The sequence below is a fragment of the Larimichthys crocea genome, chromosome IV, assembly GCF_000972845.2.
Source record: "Larimichthys crocea isolate SSNF chromosome IV, L_crocea_2.0, whole genome shotgun sequence".
Classification (NCBI taxonomy): Eukaryota; Metazoa; Chordata; class Actinopteri; family Sciaenidae; genus Larimichthys; species Larimichthys crocea.
The window spans coordinates 4,379,678-4,396,733 of NC_040014.1; the positions used below are offsets into that span (position 1 = coordinate 4,379,678).

The window sequence follows — 17,056 nt, forward strand, 5'->3', positions numbered from 1 at the left end:
AACACAAACGGAAACTATTCTGACCTTTTTCTTTCTTAGCTCATAAAAATCTTTAGAGGTTTCATTACATTTTCTCAATTTCTAATGATATCCATTTGTTAAATTAGCTTAGTATGATTTGCAACCTGACCACAAACGTACAACATTTGATAATAAGTGTATAAGTACAGTAGTATAAGGTTTAAGTCAGCTAAACATCAGTACCAACAGTACCAGTTTCCAAACACATTTAGTCCAACCTAGTATATAGATGTGTTTTTTGACCTGCAAATTACCCAAACCTCAAGTGGCTGTTTTTTTCAGAGCTCAAATCAAGGAGTACCTCGACAGCCTTCTCACCTTAATCACCATCTCAAAAGTGAAGACTCCAGTAAAGACGTAATCCAGATATTTAAGAACCTGCAAAAACAGAGTGTAAAAAGATATTTTGTGAGATCCAAAAGATCCAAAAGATCCAGTGACAGATATTTTCAGTTTAAGACGCTTTGGAAGTCTGTGTGTTTGGGAATGGACTAGATATGCACAGCATGTTCCTCCGCCCTGTCAGAGATCTAAAGCTCTGTCAGCTTTGCACTCCCCTGCACTGACACCCAGCCTGACTACCTACATAAAAACACACACACTTGCGCCCACACACACACACACACACACACACACACACACACATAGATAAACAGCATGCACATGCACAACATCACCTCAGATTTCCTCTCACTCTCGTCTAGAATATGAATTAATATGCTTGTCTGTCAATAAACAAAAAAATCAAGTTACGTGTCTGTGTGTTTGCATTACCTCCTTATTCCAACATGAGCTAACATGTGATTCAGTGATATGAAGAGTACATGAACGTTTTGCCAAACTAGATATGCACCACTTTTGGTGTTTTATTAAAACATTTCATAAGTCATACTGACACCGTTTGACCAGAGATGTTTGTTCTTCAGTAGGGACAAACTGTCAACCTCTGTTAGAAACTTCCTAACTCAGTCTGAATGAATCAGCCCGAATAAGACATGTTTGTGCTGCATTTTTCATTTTCAAATACTGGTCTATGTGACTATGTCTGTCTGACAACCAGCATTGTTTGTTTCTTCCAGATGTTTATTTATGAAGTCCAGATGTCAGTCTGACTCACGTTGTTGCGTGGTGCGTTGGCTTGAACGGGGTCCTCAGCTGCCAGTGCGATGCTGCTCATGGTAATGACCATCAGGATGCACATCTCAAAGTAACGTAGGTTGACCACGTAATGACACAGCCGCCGCACCCTGCAAGACCACACACACAAATAAACACACATAGATGGAAATGTAAAAGTACACACAGAGTAGTGACAGCTCACAAGGAAAATTCAGGTGCTCCTTCCAAATCAGGTCATGGACAATATGCATATTTCATTTCAAAATATGGACATGTATCGGCCTCGGGGTTCCACGTATGTAAAACAATAAAAAGTTAAATCATGTGAAAAAAAAAAAAACATTATTATTTCTCAATCTGCAGCACCTGCTGTGGCTCCTTCACTACCTGAGAATAGACAATCAACATCCTGCTAACCGCTTTTTGTAGCCAGAGGATCGGTCCTTCCAGTACTTAACCATACCAAGTACTGACCAGTGACAATGCTCCAGACTGCTACACACTTGAACAGGTGGTGTTTTCAGATCAATAAACATGGTGAAATTTAAACCTTTTTTACTCTGTCAATAATAAATACAAATCAGGAGATTATGTTTTGTACATTCAAATATATATCCAAATGTATAAGCTTTAATAAAGCAATTAATGGGAATGCAGAAATAAGCAGTACACCAATGTATAATATGTGTATATGGCTCTTTGTTTCAAATACTTTAACATGAATTAAATAATTTTGGGCAGAAAAATATACATCTTTCAATTCACCATGTGTTGATTCCCACTGTACATCGTAAAAACATAAGTACTTGTTTTAAGGGTGTGTTTTATGAGCTTTCTGTTGTTCTTAATTCATCCCAAACTATTCCACGTCAGCTCTCAGTCACTTTCCAGTTCTGACTTACGGGTTTGTTTGCCCAAAGATGAACATGGAGCTGTAGGGAAGGATCTGTCGAGGCCCATTAGCGGCCGCCGCCTCCTCCAGATCTTTCTTCTCCTCATTGAGCTGGAAGTTGTCAATGTTGTTCACTGAAAAATAAATAAATACACACATTTATCTCAAAGAAGCACAAAGACTAGGTAATAGTAAGATTTTTCTAAATACAGGCTGTTGGTATAAGTATTTTAGTATTTACTTTCTTAACTTTACTAATTATATATTTCTTATACAATAGTGGTTGAGGGGTACAAAGAAAAATAAGATAAAAATTAAGCTGATTTTACATGACTTTAATATTTCTGAACCAGAAGCATTTTGTAACATTTGTCTTCAAAACAGACAGATAACTACATTTTTTTCTTTTCTTGAGTTTACAAAAATAGCAACTAATGTTACCAGAGACCAGACGCACAGAAATCCCGCTGCGATGAAAATGTTTTTTACAGAATATACTGCTTGTGACTATTGGATCAGTTACCATGAGATTTATTGAACTCATTCATGTTCAATTGCAAAAAGTTAGGGATCCTAACTTTTCATCAAGCATCATCATCAGCACAACACTGTCCAGTACTATGCTTTATGATCAAATACCTGCAACACCTCCACCAGCCTCAGCTGTACTGTTAGGTGTTAACAAACACATTCTAACATTAACACACTAAGCTAAGATGGTGAAATATACCAGCTTAGCATCAGCATGTTGGCATAGTCATTGTCAGCATGTTAGCAATGCTGTTTGCACTCACCTCAGAGCATCACTGTGCCTAGTACAGCCACATTGTAACATTACATCGGCTTATTCAGGTTTTTGTTATTATTTTGGCACATCTCACACATCATTCCTACTGCACATGATAAGATTTACTCATTAATTTCTTTGCAGATATCTGGGGCTGTGGTGTCTTTATTCTTAAGCCATAATTACCATTAATAACTACCAGAAAGTGATGACTAGAGGAAATATAATGTTTTAATCTTAATCCTAATGGCTAAAACTTTAACTTGACATGACAATGACGTGCTGTACTCACTGGGTATGATGGTGGTTTCTCCAGGCGGGGCGGTGATGGTGACAGGGATGTGGATAGCATTGCTGTTGAGGCCGGCCTGGCTGGCCCTGGTGGAGTTTTTCTGGTTGTCAGCATCCTCTTGCTTTTCTCCAAGACTCAGGCTACTCTGCATTGCCTGCAGAGGACTGGAGGCAAGGCCATCCACCTCAGCATCTGGCTGCCTCTCCCTGGGGAAAGAGATGTGTATCTTATCACAGGCATCGTTATAGTCTGCTTCAAGCCTTTTGGCCAAATAAGATCCATATGAGAAAGTTTCTCTCCTGGGAATCAGACCACAATTTGTATGGCAAAAAACAAGACTTTCCATATAAACACACAGTTATATGTTGTTTATGTAGTAAGGGCAAACTGATACAAATAGGAATAATAAGCCTAGCCTGGTCCATAGCAGGCCAATCAGAGAGCTGCAGAACTGTAGCTAGCCTTTAAATGATTTTATGACTTGAATTGTTACACCTGTACCTCAACCTAAACAATTATTCAAAACAGGCAATGAAAATATCAAATGGAGCAAGACTCTATTTTATAATTGCAGGTCTGGAAACACAGGGGACTCAAGAGACCCGTGGATCACGCGCCTATCCAGCAGACCCAGGTGATTCACTGATTCAACCAAGTTGAGTGGACCATTTCCTCCACACAGCAGGAAATAAGGCAGATTCAGACTGGGATGATTGATTGATGATTTGAAGACTTTCTCCAATTAAATTTAAGGAGCAAAATACAGCAATAACCAAGATGATAGATACTTTATTTAAAACACAGACACTCATTTTTGTGTAGCCGAGGATAATATAGTTCATAGGCTAAAAACATGGTAAGAGCAGCATAACGTAAGTAACGCAGTTAACGTAAGTAACTCAATTTTAATTTTAAGCAATATATGTCGGAAAATTCGCCACACTTTATTTAACGCAATAAAGTGTTAATAAACTATAGAAGCTAGGCTAATATAGCCTAACCAATGTAAGAGGGGCATTTTAATTGAAGCATTATACGTCAGCATAGTCTGTCGTCAATAATTATGGGCTTATAGTCACCACATTTCTATTATGTGGCATTTACTATACAGTTGAAGGAGTGATGCTGACTGTGAAATGTGAGAATATAATACTGTTGTACTCCAGTGGGTCACCTGACAGCACTAGTCAGGTGAGTATGTGCTGCTGTCGGGTGAGTGGGGCTTGTTGGAGATGCATGTAATGTAATGAATGAAGAGAAATACTGCTATGTAGGTTAACCTAGTATTTTACTCACAAGTGTTGCAGATGTGTTTTTTTTGTGTCAGCTGAAAATAATGCAAGCTAAAAAACAATCATAATAAACTTGTTGTTTAGCTTTACAGGCCAATAAAGTGTGTGTGTAATATGTCAAAAGTGAAAAACAAGAATAAGAATAAAAACAGGCTTTTTTTTATTTGGAAAAAACACTATTGTGCCCTTAAAATGTGTTTATATCTTGTCACATCACCAACATTATGAGTAGCCTATACAAAACATTTATAAAATATGTTTGCAGTCTTACCAGTGACCTTTGGTTCCATTCTTGTTTCTCTTGCAGTCGTCTCCATCCAGTGTTGACTGAGCTCTGACCATACGTGAGCAGCGTCCCTTCCTCTCTCCATTACTGTCCATTCCTCCTCCTCCCTTCCCCTTGCGTTCTCCCTGTGCACCATTTGCTATCATCCCATTTTCCTCTTTTTGAGCACGGTGGGAGTGATGATGGCGATGCCCCCTTTCCTCTCCTCGTCCTCGCACATCATTGGCCTCGTCCTCAGGAGAACCAGTATGATGGTGGTGTCTGTGACCCTGCCCTCCATCACGGCTGTGGCTCCTGTCCCCTCTCCTCTCCTTTGTCTGAGCACCATCTGTATTGTGCTCTCTGCTCCGGCTGCCATGAGTGTGGTGCCGCCCTCCCCGGCCCTCGCCTCCATCCCTACTCTCCCCATTCTTGTCGCGGTGCCGGTGATGCTTCCTGGACTGCGGGTGGAAATTGTCCCCATCCTGCTGGGGATCCCCTGCCTCCTCTCGTCCTCCTTCAGCAGGCCTACTGGGTTTGTCACCGTCCCTGGCCTCCACTACAAGTGGCCGGTCCAGGTGAGTCTTCATGTCAGGATGCAGGTGGAGGGCAGAGGACACGCGGAGGCGCTCTTCTGGATCGAGTTCATTGAACAAAGCCTCGCTGCTCGCCCTCATGTTGTGTCTCCTTAACTGGTTGGTCCTCTGCTCCCACACTGACATGGCCTTTGATGACCGCTGTTGCTCCTTACTGCAAGTAAGTCAAACCCACAGAAAAACATGTGACAAAGAAAAACTTTCACGTGTCTCGTTTCTCTAAACTTTATGAGTTCTTTTTGTACAGGGTCTGGTTGAACATCACCATCGACAGTTTCATCCATAGCCACACCACCTTCAGGTGCATAATAAAGTACAGAAATAGACACAAGGTGGTCTATGGATGCGTCGGCACAAATGTTCACCATGGTAAAGTTTTCACTTACCATGCTTGAGTGTTAAATGGAGAAGTCATTTCCACTGCAAAATATAATTATTTTTAATTTCCCAGCATGGTAAAGTTTGTCTAATGCCAAGGACCTTCACATTCTGTTGTCATGACATGACATGACCTGGGGTGCAGTCGAATAGTCAGTTTTGCCTAGGAACCTTCCTAACTGAGTGAAATGACCCGAAAGTATTAACGTAGCCGCCATGATAAGAGCTGTTCGAATTCTCTAACGTTAAGGAAAGGAGCTTCAATCCTTCCTTTATTATCTCCTTTAGCATGGGATACACTGCACCATCCTTATGAAATGAAGGATGATTCCTTGCAGCAGAGACAAAAAATCTACGCACCATTCAGTCATTCACAGCGACATAAGAAAGAAAACATTCATTAATTTAAACAGTGTGATGCAGACTGCAGCAGAGAGAGAGTGTGTGACTATGTGTTGACGTGATGTAAAAACTTTGATCATGAAGTGTGTGTTCTGTTGTTGACTGTGGACCTGCGTTCACACACAGAGTAAAAACTGTTTCTAACTGTGACATCCAGCGTCCTGCAGATCATCATGAAGTTACCGTTGCTGATTAATCACATATCTTTGCCATAACTTGCTAATATGTTTATATGTGAGTGGACAGGAGTGTGAGCGACCATACCAGTGTAACAAACACTTCATTTTACCTCTGTGACAGGTGGACAATATTCATTTATTATTTGAATCCTGACATTGATAATGAAGTCATATCTTTCACCGGGTTGTCCATGTTTACATTTCCTGCATGAAACAACGCAGTCAGAGTGCAAGTATCTCAGATGAACGTTTTGTAGTCCATCTTCTAAACTTTTTTTTTTCTATTTGACCGTACCCCTGATCATGACAGGCCTGTACATTATTTTGAGTCCTCAAACTTAAAGTCTTCCCACTTTCATAAAGACATAAAAATAATTCAGTCACACTTCTGGGATAAACATTTCATAGATGAATGGCATCTATAAGTAGATATCCAGGGTTGCCTGGGTGAGGTTATTTATTCTGTTGTGTTTAATCTGATTTAATCTAAACTACTAGGTGTGTTGTGTATATCTTATAGCAGCACCTATATCAGAGTCTTGAAGTTTTTGGTCACCGAAAAAAGCTAAATATCTGGGGTAATAGGGAAATTTCTCAGATTGTCTGAGATTGAATAACTATATACTCCTGTGTTTGGATGGATACAAGGCAGAAAACAAATCATCTCTGCAGTGTGTTCATACATTGCTTTTGAAGGCTTCCTCTTTTGACTCATTCAAAGAACTGAAGCAAACATTTCATGGACTAAAATAGATGGATTCAATTGCTTAAAACCAACAAAAAAAAAGATTAATATAGATTAATATAAAAAAAGTATCTGACTATGCACATTCAACTTGTGAGAGATATCCTCTCCATGCTGGCTGCCAGATTCCTTTTTAAAGCAATGTAGCAATGTCAATATAAGAGACTAAAACCCACAGTCTTTATGTGTAATGTATTCTAAAGTTCAGTTAAAGCTAACATGAAACAGTCCAAAGAAAAATACAAAATTATGTTTTAGGAGTATTCTACCCATGTTCTCAAATAAGAGCAAACAGGAATTTCACTGTGTTAAGCTCATATGATGGGATGATGGAAAGCAGTGTGGGACACAGATAGTGACTCAAGTCACTCATGTGAAATACACCTCATCTAAAGATACAGACCAGCGAGTCTGTTTATTTTGTTATTTTTTCATCATAGTGTAAAGCTGTTTTGTACATTATCTTTTTTCATCATTTGGGTGGCATTAGACTTATCTGACGTGTTCTGCGGCATGCTAGTCAACTGAAACAGAAATCATTTTTCAAATTCTGTTCGATTCGGGTCATGTGTAAATGGGGCAGGCAAGAAAAATGTGCTATGGTTGATGGGCATTCCTGACATGTGTACACTTTAAAGGAAAACAAGCTGCTTCCTGAGATAAGAAGAGTATGGGAAGAGATCACACTAAGTGAAATGACAGTTTTGAACATGGAGTCTCTACATAAATGTAAAGAATAAAAAAAATAAATAATTCAAAATCAAAAATCCTTTGATGTGTCCATATTTCCATCTATCATGTATGACGACATTGCATACGATTTACTGTGTCTGCACAGTATGCTTTATTTACATGGGGCTTTATGGGTTAGTTAAGTTTGTTCCATCTGGTCACCTGTACCTCAAGATTCGTCGGGCGGGGGAGGAGTAGACAGTATAACTCCTAAAAGACAGACAGAAGACACAGACAGACGGAAAAGACGAAGGACACAGGACAGGTATCCACAGACAGGTGAGCAACAGACATACAAGTAGCGTTTACATGTTTGCAGAAAAGAAAATGAAAGATGTGAGATGTGAGGAGTTTTATTTTTAAGATAAAGAAAGCACATGCACAGACTGAAAAAAGATGTGAGGAGGGCAAAGAAATTAGTTCTGGTTATAAATATGTTATCTCAGAGAGGTGAGATGTTAAATAAGCATCTGAGCGAATCATCGATTGAGACAACATATTGCCCAGGCAGGGAGCAGACTTACAGCTGGTCGTTGCGTTTAATTTTGGCCGCGGCTCATATTGTCTTTTAAAGTGATGCCCTGGGGTCTACGATAACAAACAGACTGGAAATGTCAAACTGCCTGCGGTGATGGCAATGCTTAGAGAAATTAAACATTTATACACAAATTATTCACATCAGAGAGCACAGAGCGGAAGATGAATTACTGTAGGCGCCAACCCAGAAGAGCTGCACCCATAAACTAAATACACAACGGTTGGTTAAGGCCAGAGGGAAGCATAACTGTGTTTATGTATCAATGATTTACACTCAAAATTACACTCACACTGGCCTCGAATGCGTCATGGATGTGTGCCATTTACATGTAATTGCATTTTTCTGCTCCATTAGGCACTTTGTGATTACTTTGTTTTTTGTTTGTTGAATAATAAAATCATTCACTCTACCAACAATGAAGACATTACAGACCGCAATTTACTTTTGTGGCGGTCCAGAGGAGAGGAGGAGAGGAAAAAAGAGAGGAAAGAAAACCAGGAGATGAACAGAGAGGACAAAAGGAAGATAAATAGAGAGAGGAGCAGATGATAACCAGAAAGGAGCATCAGAGGAGAGGAGTGGAGAGGAGAGGAGACAAGGAGGAGGAAGGAGGAGAATATTGTAACAGAGAGTGATAACTCACAGTGACTGAATGCTGTTGATGGACGACCTGCGAGAGAGTGCATCTCGATTTTGCTTTACAAAACTGTACATGCAGAACAAAAACAAAAGAAAAAATGAGACACAAATCTGGAGGGGACAGGTGGACTCTCAGTCAGTGCGCCTGTCTGTCCACCTGTCCCCTCTCGTCTTACAGTAAAGGACTAATCTGCGCAACTACTATAATTACACCACAGCAACAAAAGTGTGTTTGTTAGCAGAGACATTTTATAATGACACAAAACTGAAACTAAAAAGAGTTCAGGAATTTCATTCCAAAACAAGAAAAGCTGAAGTTACTGCTACTGAAATCATCTTTGGATAGTGATAATAAATATATTCAGTTTGTAAGATCATTTCTTAAAGTGATTGGAATTTTTTATTTTTTTTAAGCAGCTGTCGGCATTTTGTAATGAAATCCTGTGTTTCTCTGAGGCAGCACACATAACACACATACACTGTTCATTTAAAATAAATGCATTTGTTAGCACACTGTTCAACATACAATATTAAAATATTCACTGAAAGTAATGCACAGGATCACATAATAACAGTAATGACGGCGAAGGAGGAGAGATTGGAACGTTAGCTTACATTCTCTACAGTCTAATTGACCTATTTCTAAGTGAGGAGGATGCAATTAAGGAGCGAGTGTGACTCAAAGATGATCACTTTGTCAGATGATTAGAGGGCTGTCACACAAAGGGCTGCACAGAATTAGACAAGTCTTAATCAAATCTAGACAATGTGCATTATTGTTAACAGAAGAGAAGGGTGTCAAAGAAAGGTACGTTTCAGCCTCCACCATCACGTATTGCAGCTTCTAATCACTGATAAGGATGAAAACACTCCAGTTTTCTCCTGACAGACTCTCATAATTTCAGCACTCATCCAGACTCTAAATATATGATAAATTTGGAGGCGCAATTAATTTCCACGTTGACTCAAGACCCCGGACCTGTCAATCACAGGCTAGTGGTAGAGAGGGGGCGGGTCAAAAGTTTTAGCTTGACAGGAACTATGGGTATATAAAGACATGCCTGTCATTATCACATTAGAGGAGATGGGAACTTGTGACAGTGGCGATTAAGGTTTTTTATATATCTTTTTTTTTGACTCATGTTACCTCTCCTGTCTCTCTGTATATCTCTGTCCTCTGTGAAGAAAACAGATATATAGCATTCTGAATTGGATTTTTGTATTGTATAAAAGCAGATATACTGTATATAATGGTTTGAATTTGAAAAAGGTGCCCTGTGAAGCTTTCTTCAAATAAGAAAACATTTTATATTTTAAATCGTGCTTTGTTGACTCCTAAAAACATTTTTATATTTTAAATTGTGCTTTGTTGACTCCTAAAAACATTTCTTTATAATGCAAGGTGCCGTTGAGATGGTGTATACTTTATTTATTTCTATGGAGTAGAGTTGGTTTAATAGAACTTCTTCGTTTCCCATCAGATATACCACAACACTGAGTATTTAGTATCAGCCGTTTAAATGCATTTACTTAAGACAGCTATCTAAAAACATGATTCAAGAACTGCCTAATCTTTAAATCCTATTATCCTATTAGCTGCTGACTGAAAGCTGACTTGTCGTAAAAATAAGATAGCAATTCAAAAGCTTGTTTAGTGAGACACCAATTTGAAAATTAAACGACATTTTGGCAGCATGTAACAAGGCTTAAGATGTTAAATTAAGCATTGAAACGTCAATTTTTTTCTATATAAATTGCAAATTTTCCAAAACTTCACCATCTTTGTGGTAATTTGACATTACTTGAATTACATTTTTCCTCTAAAGGGGACAAAGATGTGTTCATTTGTAGATTTGGGCTTTTTGGTGGAGAGGTTATGCTTGTGACATTAATAAAAGAAAGAAAAAAGAGAGTAAAACCACAGACAGAAACTATTGTTGATTGTAGCTTCCTGAATTGCTTCTGCTATTGAAGAAGGTAGACAATGGGGTGTAATAAACTAGGCAACACAACAGGAGCTCTCTCACAGGGGGAGCAGATGAGCAGTCCAAATGTATATCAGACACAGTACGTACAGTAGTTTTACAGACATTTGAGACTGAGAGGGAAGAACATATAGCAGGACGACACACAAAACATTTAACTCCCAGTGCAGGTGAACACGGCACTGTCAGGGGGGGAGGGATGCTCGCAAACTTACGCAGCAATTGAGATGTTGGCTGCTGACATTGGACTGACTTCCTTCACCTCCAAAGCCTTCTGCAGGGCAAGCTTCTTATTGGCTGCCTCCTCCTGCTCCTCTTCATCCTTTAGCCAGTGAGAAGAAGAACAGAGACATTGGTTAATGAAAATACACAGACGAACACTGACTGCATGTCTTGTCTCTGGTTTCACTATGAAGTAGACAACATCCACTGTATATGTGTTATTAATGTGTAGACAGCATCCACTGTATATGTGTTATTAATATGTGTTCAAATACATAGTCACCAGCCTACCTTAGTCAACTCCTGTGCATTTGCGAGGTTATCGACAGCGATAGCCAAGAAGACATTTAGGAGGGTGTCTGAGTGACACGACTCAGGAGAAAATACAGATACCGAGTATACATCCTGTGATGAAATATGCATTGTTATTTTTCCACCAAACTAGCAGCTGAGGCCTAAAAATGATGATTTGGTCGATCTGTCAGTCTGCCTGTCAGCGTTCAGGTAATATTTTGGTCCAGGATGGAATAACTCCAACAACTGCAGTTCAGGGTCTGTGTTTATCAAGTGACTGAGAGTAAGAAACTAGATACAACCGTCCAAAAAAAGGTGACGAGGTGAGTAGGAGTAAAAAAGCTTTACTGACTGTCTCCAGGTGCAGACAGGCAGCGATCTGCACACATTCTTTGTGAGGAGTTTATTGATGAAAATGAGTTTTTGGCGCTGTGTCTTACAGCTTTGCTGTGTTTGACTAGGCTGTCTATCTGTGTGTCGCAACCAACAATTTCTGCAGTAATAAATCAAACACTGATCGTGAGCACAGCCCAAAACATTTAAGTATACAGATAAATATGTCAAACTTCAGTTTATCTATTCATTCATTCAAATGTATATGTGGCAGAGGTATATTTTCAAGATATGTTCATATTGTTATTTTATATTTCTCAACACAGGGTGACATCAGCCTGTCACACCTGTTAGTGTGTGCATTAGTGAACAGGTGTAGTTATCAGGAGTTTTGATGGAGAAGATCCAGCTGCCCCACAGAGGGTTTGCAACATTAATGCTGCTGAACCTTTAAATAAATCTTACTACTGTTATATAAATATAATAATATTACTGCATCCCTGCACCATGAGGATATTCAGTTACTGATTTGCATGATTCTATGACCTGTCCTCTCAAGCTAAGATAAAAGTTTTCAGCTCCACAACTGATGAACAAAACTGTCAGTGTGGTTTGTTCTGTCTGTTTTTAAGTGGGTTGTAATGATCAGTGCAGCCTCCACTTTTAGGAAGTCCTACATTTTAATCCTGCTCCTCCTGACTTTTTTTGGCCTGCAGTTTAAGTTACAAGATGTTCAAGAGGATACAGTTTCCAAAGAGTGTGAGGACGATGAAGTAGATGGAGAAGGGCATGCCGCGGCGAACACCTCCTTGAGATTCAATCCCATGGTACATGACAGCATTCCAGTCCTCACCCGTCAGAATCTGAGGAAGACAAAAGAGTCAGAACAATGCCGGGGACATTGGCGGGATGTAAAGGACTGCACAAATCTCAGACTGAGTGTAGAATTAAATTACTTTACAGAGTGAAGGGTTAGGAGCACAGACTAATTGAGGGATTATCAGCAAGCTCATTAGGGGACAGAAGGCACACAGACCAGTCATTCCTTCTAATTAAAATGACTGATAACAATTTTCTTGCTCTATAAAGTTCGTATTCTCTCCTTTATTCAGCTGGTGTGAAGTGTAGTGTGTGTGTTAGTGTGGAGGTGTATAGGAGTCTTACCTGGAACACCGTGAGGATGGCTGCTGGGAAGGTATCAAAGTTTGTTGTTGGCGTTTGATGGTCAAAGTTAAAGCTAGAAGAATCAGAATCAGAAAGACGTCATTACTAAGAGAAGAACCTGCAGTTCAGGAGAAGATACAAGATACAAATGAAGATCAACCCTCAGGCAACAGTTTAATATAGTACCCTCTAAAACCATTAAGGCAAAAATGTCTATAGTGATACACGAGGGTTAAAATAAAAAAAATATCAAGAAACCATTTGGATTCATAATGTTAGGAACCTGTTCCTGAGCTGTCGAAGCATCACTGCATGTTTCTGTTCATGAGAAACATGACACTGCACAAAAACACACACATTCACACCTTGAGGCTCAGGATTTTTTCTTTTTCTCTTCCAGACTATTAGACAAACACTTTTGTCTACTGTCAACCCAAAGCACATTTGTTCTTGTGTATTCGTGAGGACCGACATTAGCATCCTCTACTCTAGCTCCTAACCCTCACCTAAAAGGTCAGAGTCATGAGGGGCTGGAGCCAGTCCCAATGGGGGAAAAAAATATCAATTTAAATTTTTGTTGTGTGCAGGAGAAACATGAGGATTCACTATATTTCAGGTAACATCCAAGAGTAAGAACACAAATCATAAAAAGTCATGAGAAAACAGAGGAACAAAAGAGAAGCAGAGAAGAGGTGAATATGTTTACAGGTTCTATTTTACAAATATTAGTTACAATTAGTTACATCTATATTTGTTAATATAGATGTAATTGATGTTAATTATTTTATTATTTCTGCTATATGGAATAAACAATACATATGATATGCCACATAAAGCAGTGGAGGAGTAATATGTGTTTCTGAAAAAAAAAACACACACAAAGAAAGAAGACAAAGACAAGGAAGAGGGGACTTTAAAAATGAGGAGAGGAAGCACAAATTTTGAACAGCAAAGACTATAACCAAACAAATAAAAAAGACTTTCTTGGAAAAGAATTATGTCAAGTATATATAAAGATTCTGCCAATGAGGTGCTTTTTGCTTGATTTTTGCACATCTGCATACATGCTTATACCAATAAAAAATGCTTATGGATAATTGAGAGCAAATATGAAACAGTAATATGCAATCAGGTTCCAGATCTTGTAGAAAGCCTTCCAGGAAGAGTGGAGGCTGCTATAGCAGCAGATTAATCACCATGTCTTTCAATAGGTATTTAGGTGTCCACACACTTGTGGCCATGTGATGAATCACTGAAAACCCAGTAACAGCCAGTAATATCAAGCAGCGTGTATCGGTCTGGCTCTAATGTGCACTGTACATGCATGAGGGAGATGGGGATGGGATGGGATGAGGAAAAGCGAGAGAGTAGAGGGGGGAGGGGAAGCTAATTCAATAAGCCTTTTCTCCCTTGGTATGTCATCATACTCTCCCCATGTTTCTCTGCTTCTGCCTTTGTCCCTCTTTGTCTCATTACTCCATCTTCCATTGCCCACCCATCTCTCCACTCACTGCTCATCCTGCCACCACTTTCTCTATTTTGCCTCTCCCTCTTCCCTCCTTTCCTTGCTTTCTTTTTTACTACCACTTCACCATTTCCTCTTCCACTCTTCTCCCTCCTAGCCTCTCCTCCTTCCTCAAGGATTAGCGGGCCCAGTGCAGGGAGGGGCGACAATGGTTTGTGCTCACCGACCTCTGTTTACGCTGATAATAGGGATTGGGAGCGCGCTGTTTGGCTTCCAAGCGGCATCCACGGGGACTTCATTAAATCAATCTTGAAAGACAAGAGTCATGTGAGGCCAAACTCTGTTCCCTAACACTACCCGTATCTATTCCTTCAGACAATAGCAGCAGCACGTTTGCATTGTGTATGTGAATGTAAGACACATCTCTGAGAACATGCAGGCATGTACAAGCAGATTGAAGATAACAGCTGTATGATATTGAAAAAAAAAAATCAGAACACACATGAGAATTCATGAAATGAAAGTGGCTTTTTACTATCTGAGAAAGGCAAAATACGAAGAGGTAGCCAACTGTGAGCTTGCAACTAATCAGTGGCTCCTGGATCTCACAGAGGTTTTTCTAATCATTCTAACCAGAAATGGTTGTTTCTGCAGCAGCTTTTCCAAAATGTTTAATTGTGGTTAAATATTCATGTTATTTTAGGTTCCACAGAGGAAAAATTATTTTTGGAGCATTTCTATGATTAGCTGAATGTGATTAGCAATTAACATTTTTTTGATGAATGTAGTGCTTCCTATCAAGCCATAGTGTCTCCATAAATCAAATGATTAGCTCTAGGTGTTAAATTAGAGGTGGCTTGAATTTGCTAACTTGAAGAAAAATGATCAACTGGACAAACATGGTCAGAGTAATAAATAGCCTTGGGGAAGTGCAGTTTAAGAAGATGAATTCTAGGGAAGCAAAGCTCACTCCAGGTTTGGTTTTTACTTGACTTTAGCTTGTAAAATTTGTGTAAGAATCGCAAACACTGAAGAGGCATTGGTTGAACTTATAAATATTACTAATATTGTTAGAAGACTGTAAAGTCCTGGATGGACTGGCCAGAGATTGACTTTTTTGATGAAATGATTGATTAAAAGTCTTAAACAAAACTGCACTGTCAAACACATTACATTCAGAGTAAAGAAATGTCTTTTGAAGTCACAGTCCAACAGTCCAGAGGATGTACAATCACTGAGCGTGCACACTAAGAAAGGCCTCAGCTGGAAATATAAAATACCATCCCCTCCTGTGTGTCAAAGTCAGTCGGGAACCTTTAAAACGGAGAGTTACAAAGCAAAACCAGAAAAATTCATTATTCTATTACAGTAAATCCTGTACGTTTCCTTTGAGCTTATCACAGTTTTTTCCTGTCAGTGATGTCCTGTGAGTCTCAGCAGGAAAACGGTCCTCTGCCTTAAGCTGTTTATCTTTCAGTTCTTACAATTTTACCAGAAGATTACTTTTGGTGTTCTGAGAGCAGGAACATAATCTCTGCACCAAAAATTAAGTCAGAATATTACAAACCACCTCTTCTTCTTAACGAGCCAGTTCATCTTCCATTTAGGGTTGGAATCCTATTTTTCATTCAACAAAAACCGACGTTATCTGCAAGCACAAGAAGTGGCTTTTTTTAACTTAAGAAAATGAAAAAATCCAAAATTATTTGACACCCTGCGGTTCATTTTTTAGATTTAAAGGACAATGTAGGCTTCAAAAGAGCATGAATGTTAGTCTGGACATTATTTGCGGAGAACAGTGTGCTCCGCCTGATGTGCACGGCTGGCTGGAAGCACGATGTGGACGTCAGACTCATCTCACACTTGTCCATCACCAGAGTCTAATGCGATGCTAATGATGGCACAGACTGTTATAAGGCACCATGGCAACAGCCTGGTGCTACAAAGACATCCTGTTGAGGTGCTGTGGTGTTTTTGAAAGCCGTCAGTCTGAACAGACATGACTTCATGTGAAAGTAGCTTTTCACTTAAGAGTGTATGCTACCTGATCCAGTATGTAAAAATACCCACTGGTGACTGTACAATGAAACCATCTTGTAACTGTGAGTGACTCATCCGTTTTACAATCTGACATATGTGTCGATTCTGACCTTTCAAAGGCTACCTATGTAGAAACTCTCTGATTCTATTATCTCAAGATTTCTTGTTGAAAATTAGCTGCATTTATCTCACACCTTGTGTCAAGTAGAGTAATACTTTAAATTAATTATTATTTCATTGTTGTTAAACAAAAGGAATTTGAATTAAAATGTCTCACATTCTGTTTATTTGTAAGATTATGGGACATTTTTGTTAAACAAACCCTTAACTGACTGTCTTTGAATTCAGTTAAATTACTTTTAAAGTTACTTATTACAAGTTAGTCCTCACACCCTAACAAAAATCATTTGTCAGTGCCTTTCATAAATGACTCATATGTGATTCTTTTGATTGATTGATAAGCTGTCACAGCTTTGGTTAGGTTTAGGCAACTAAAAAACAAGACATTTTGTGACTGTCGACTCCTTCCTCCTTAACTTCTGACTGATAACACTCATTATTCACATGTCGGTCACAAGTCAATGACCAATGAAGCAGTTTTTCTTGTGAGAAAATTATTCCAGGAACTCAACGTAACATAAGTTTAAAGGGGCACTCCACTTGATTTACACATCAA

The 17,056-nt window shown here is 39.1% G+C and overlaps 1 protein-coding gene across 2 annotated transcripts in view; it reads right to left on the reverse strand.

Moving 5' to 3' along the window:
• Nucleotides 1–17,056, reverse strand: part of cacna1bb (calcium channel, voltage-dependent, N type, alpha 1B subunit, b) — a 134,837-nt gene that overhangs the window by 42,778 nt on the left and 75,003 nt on the right. For both annotated transcript variants that reach the window (XM_019272847.2, XM_019272846.2), the window contains exons 16-25: nucleotides 12,876–12,948; nucleotides 12,457–12,574; nucleotides 11,376–11,443; nucleotides 11,078–11,184; nucleotides 8,882–8,944; nucleotides 4,675–5,418; nucleotides 3,112–3,317; nucleotides 2,043–2,166; nucleotides 1,139–1,268; nucleotides 340–399 (exon numbers count right to left, since the gene is read on the reverse strand). In XM_019272847.2, coding sequence (XP_019128392.2) covers nucleotides 340–399; nucleotides 1,139–1,268; nucleotides 2,043–2,166; nucleotides 3,112–3,317; nucleotides 4,675–5,418; nucleotides 8,882–8,944; nucleotides 11,078–11,184; nucleotides 11,376–11,443; nucleotides 12,457–12,574; nucleotides 12,876–12,948 — 1,693 coding nt within the window. The remainder of the gene's footprint in view (nucleotides 1–339; nucleotides 400–1,138; nucleotides 1,269–2,042; nucleotides 2,167–3,111; nucleotides 3,318–4,674; nucleotides 5,419–8,881; nucleotides 8,945–11,077; nucleotides 11,185–11,375; nucleotides 11,444–12,456; nucleotides 12,575–12,875; nucleotides 12,949–17,056) is intronic.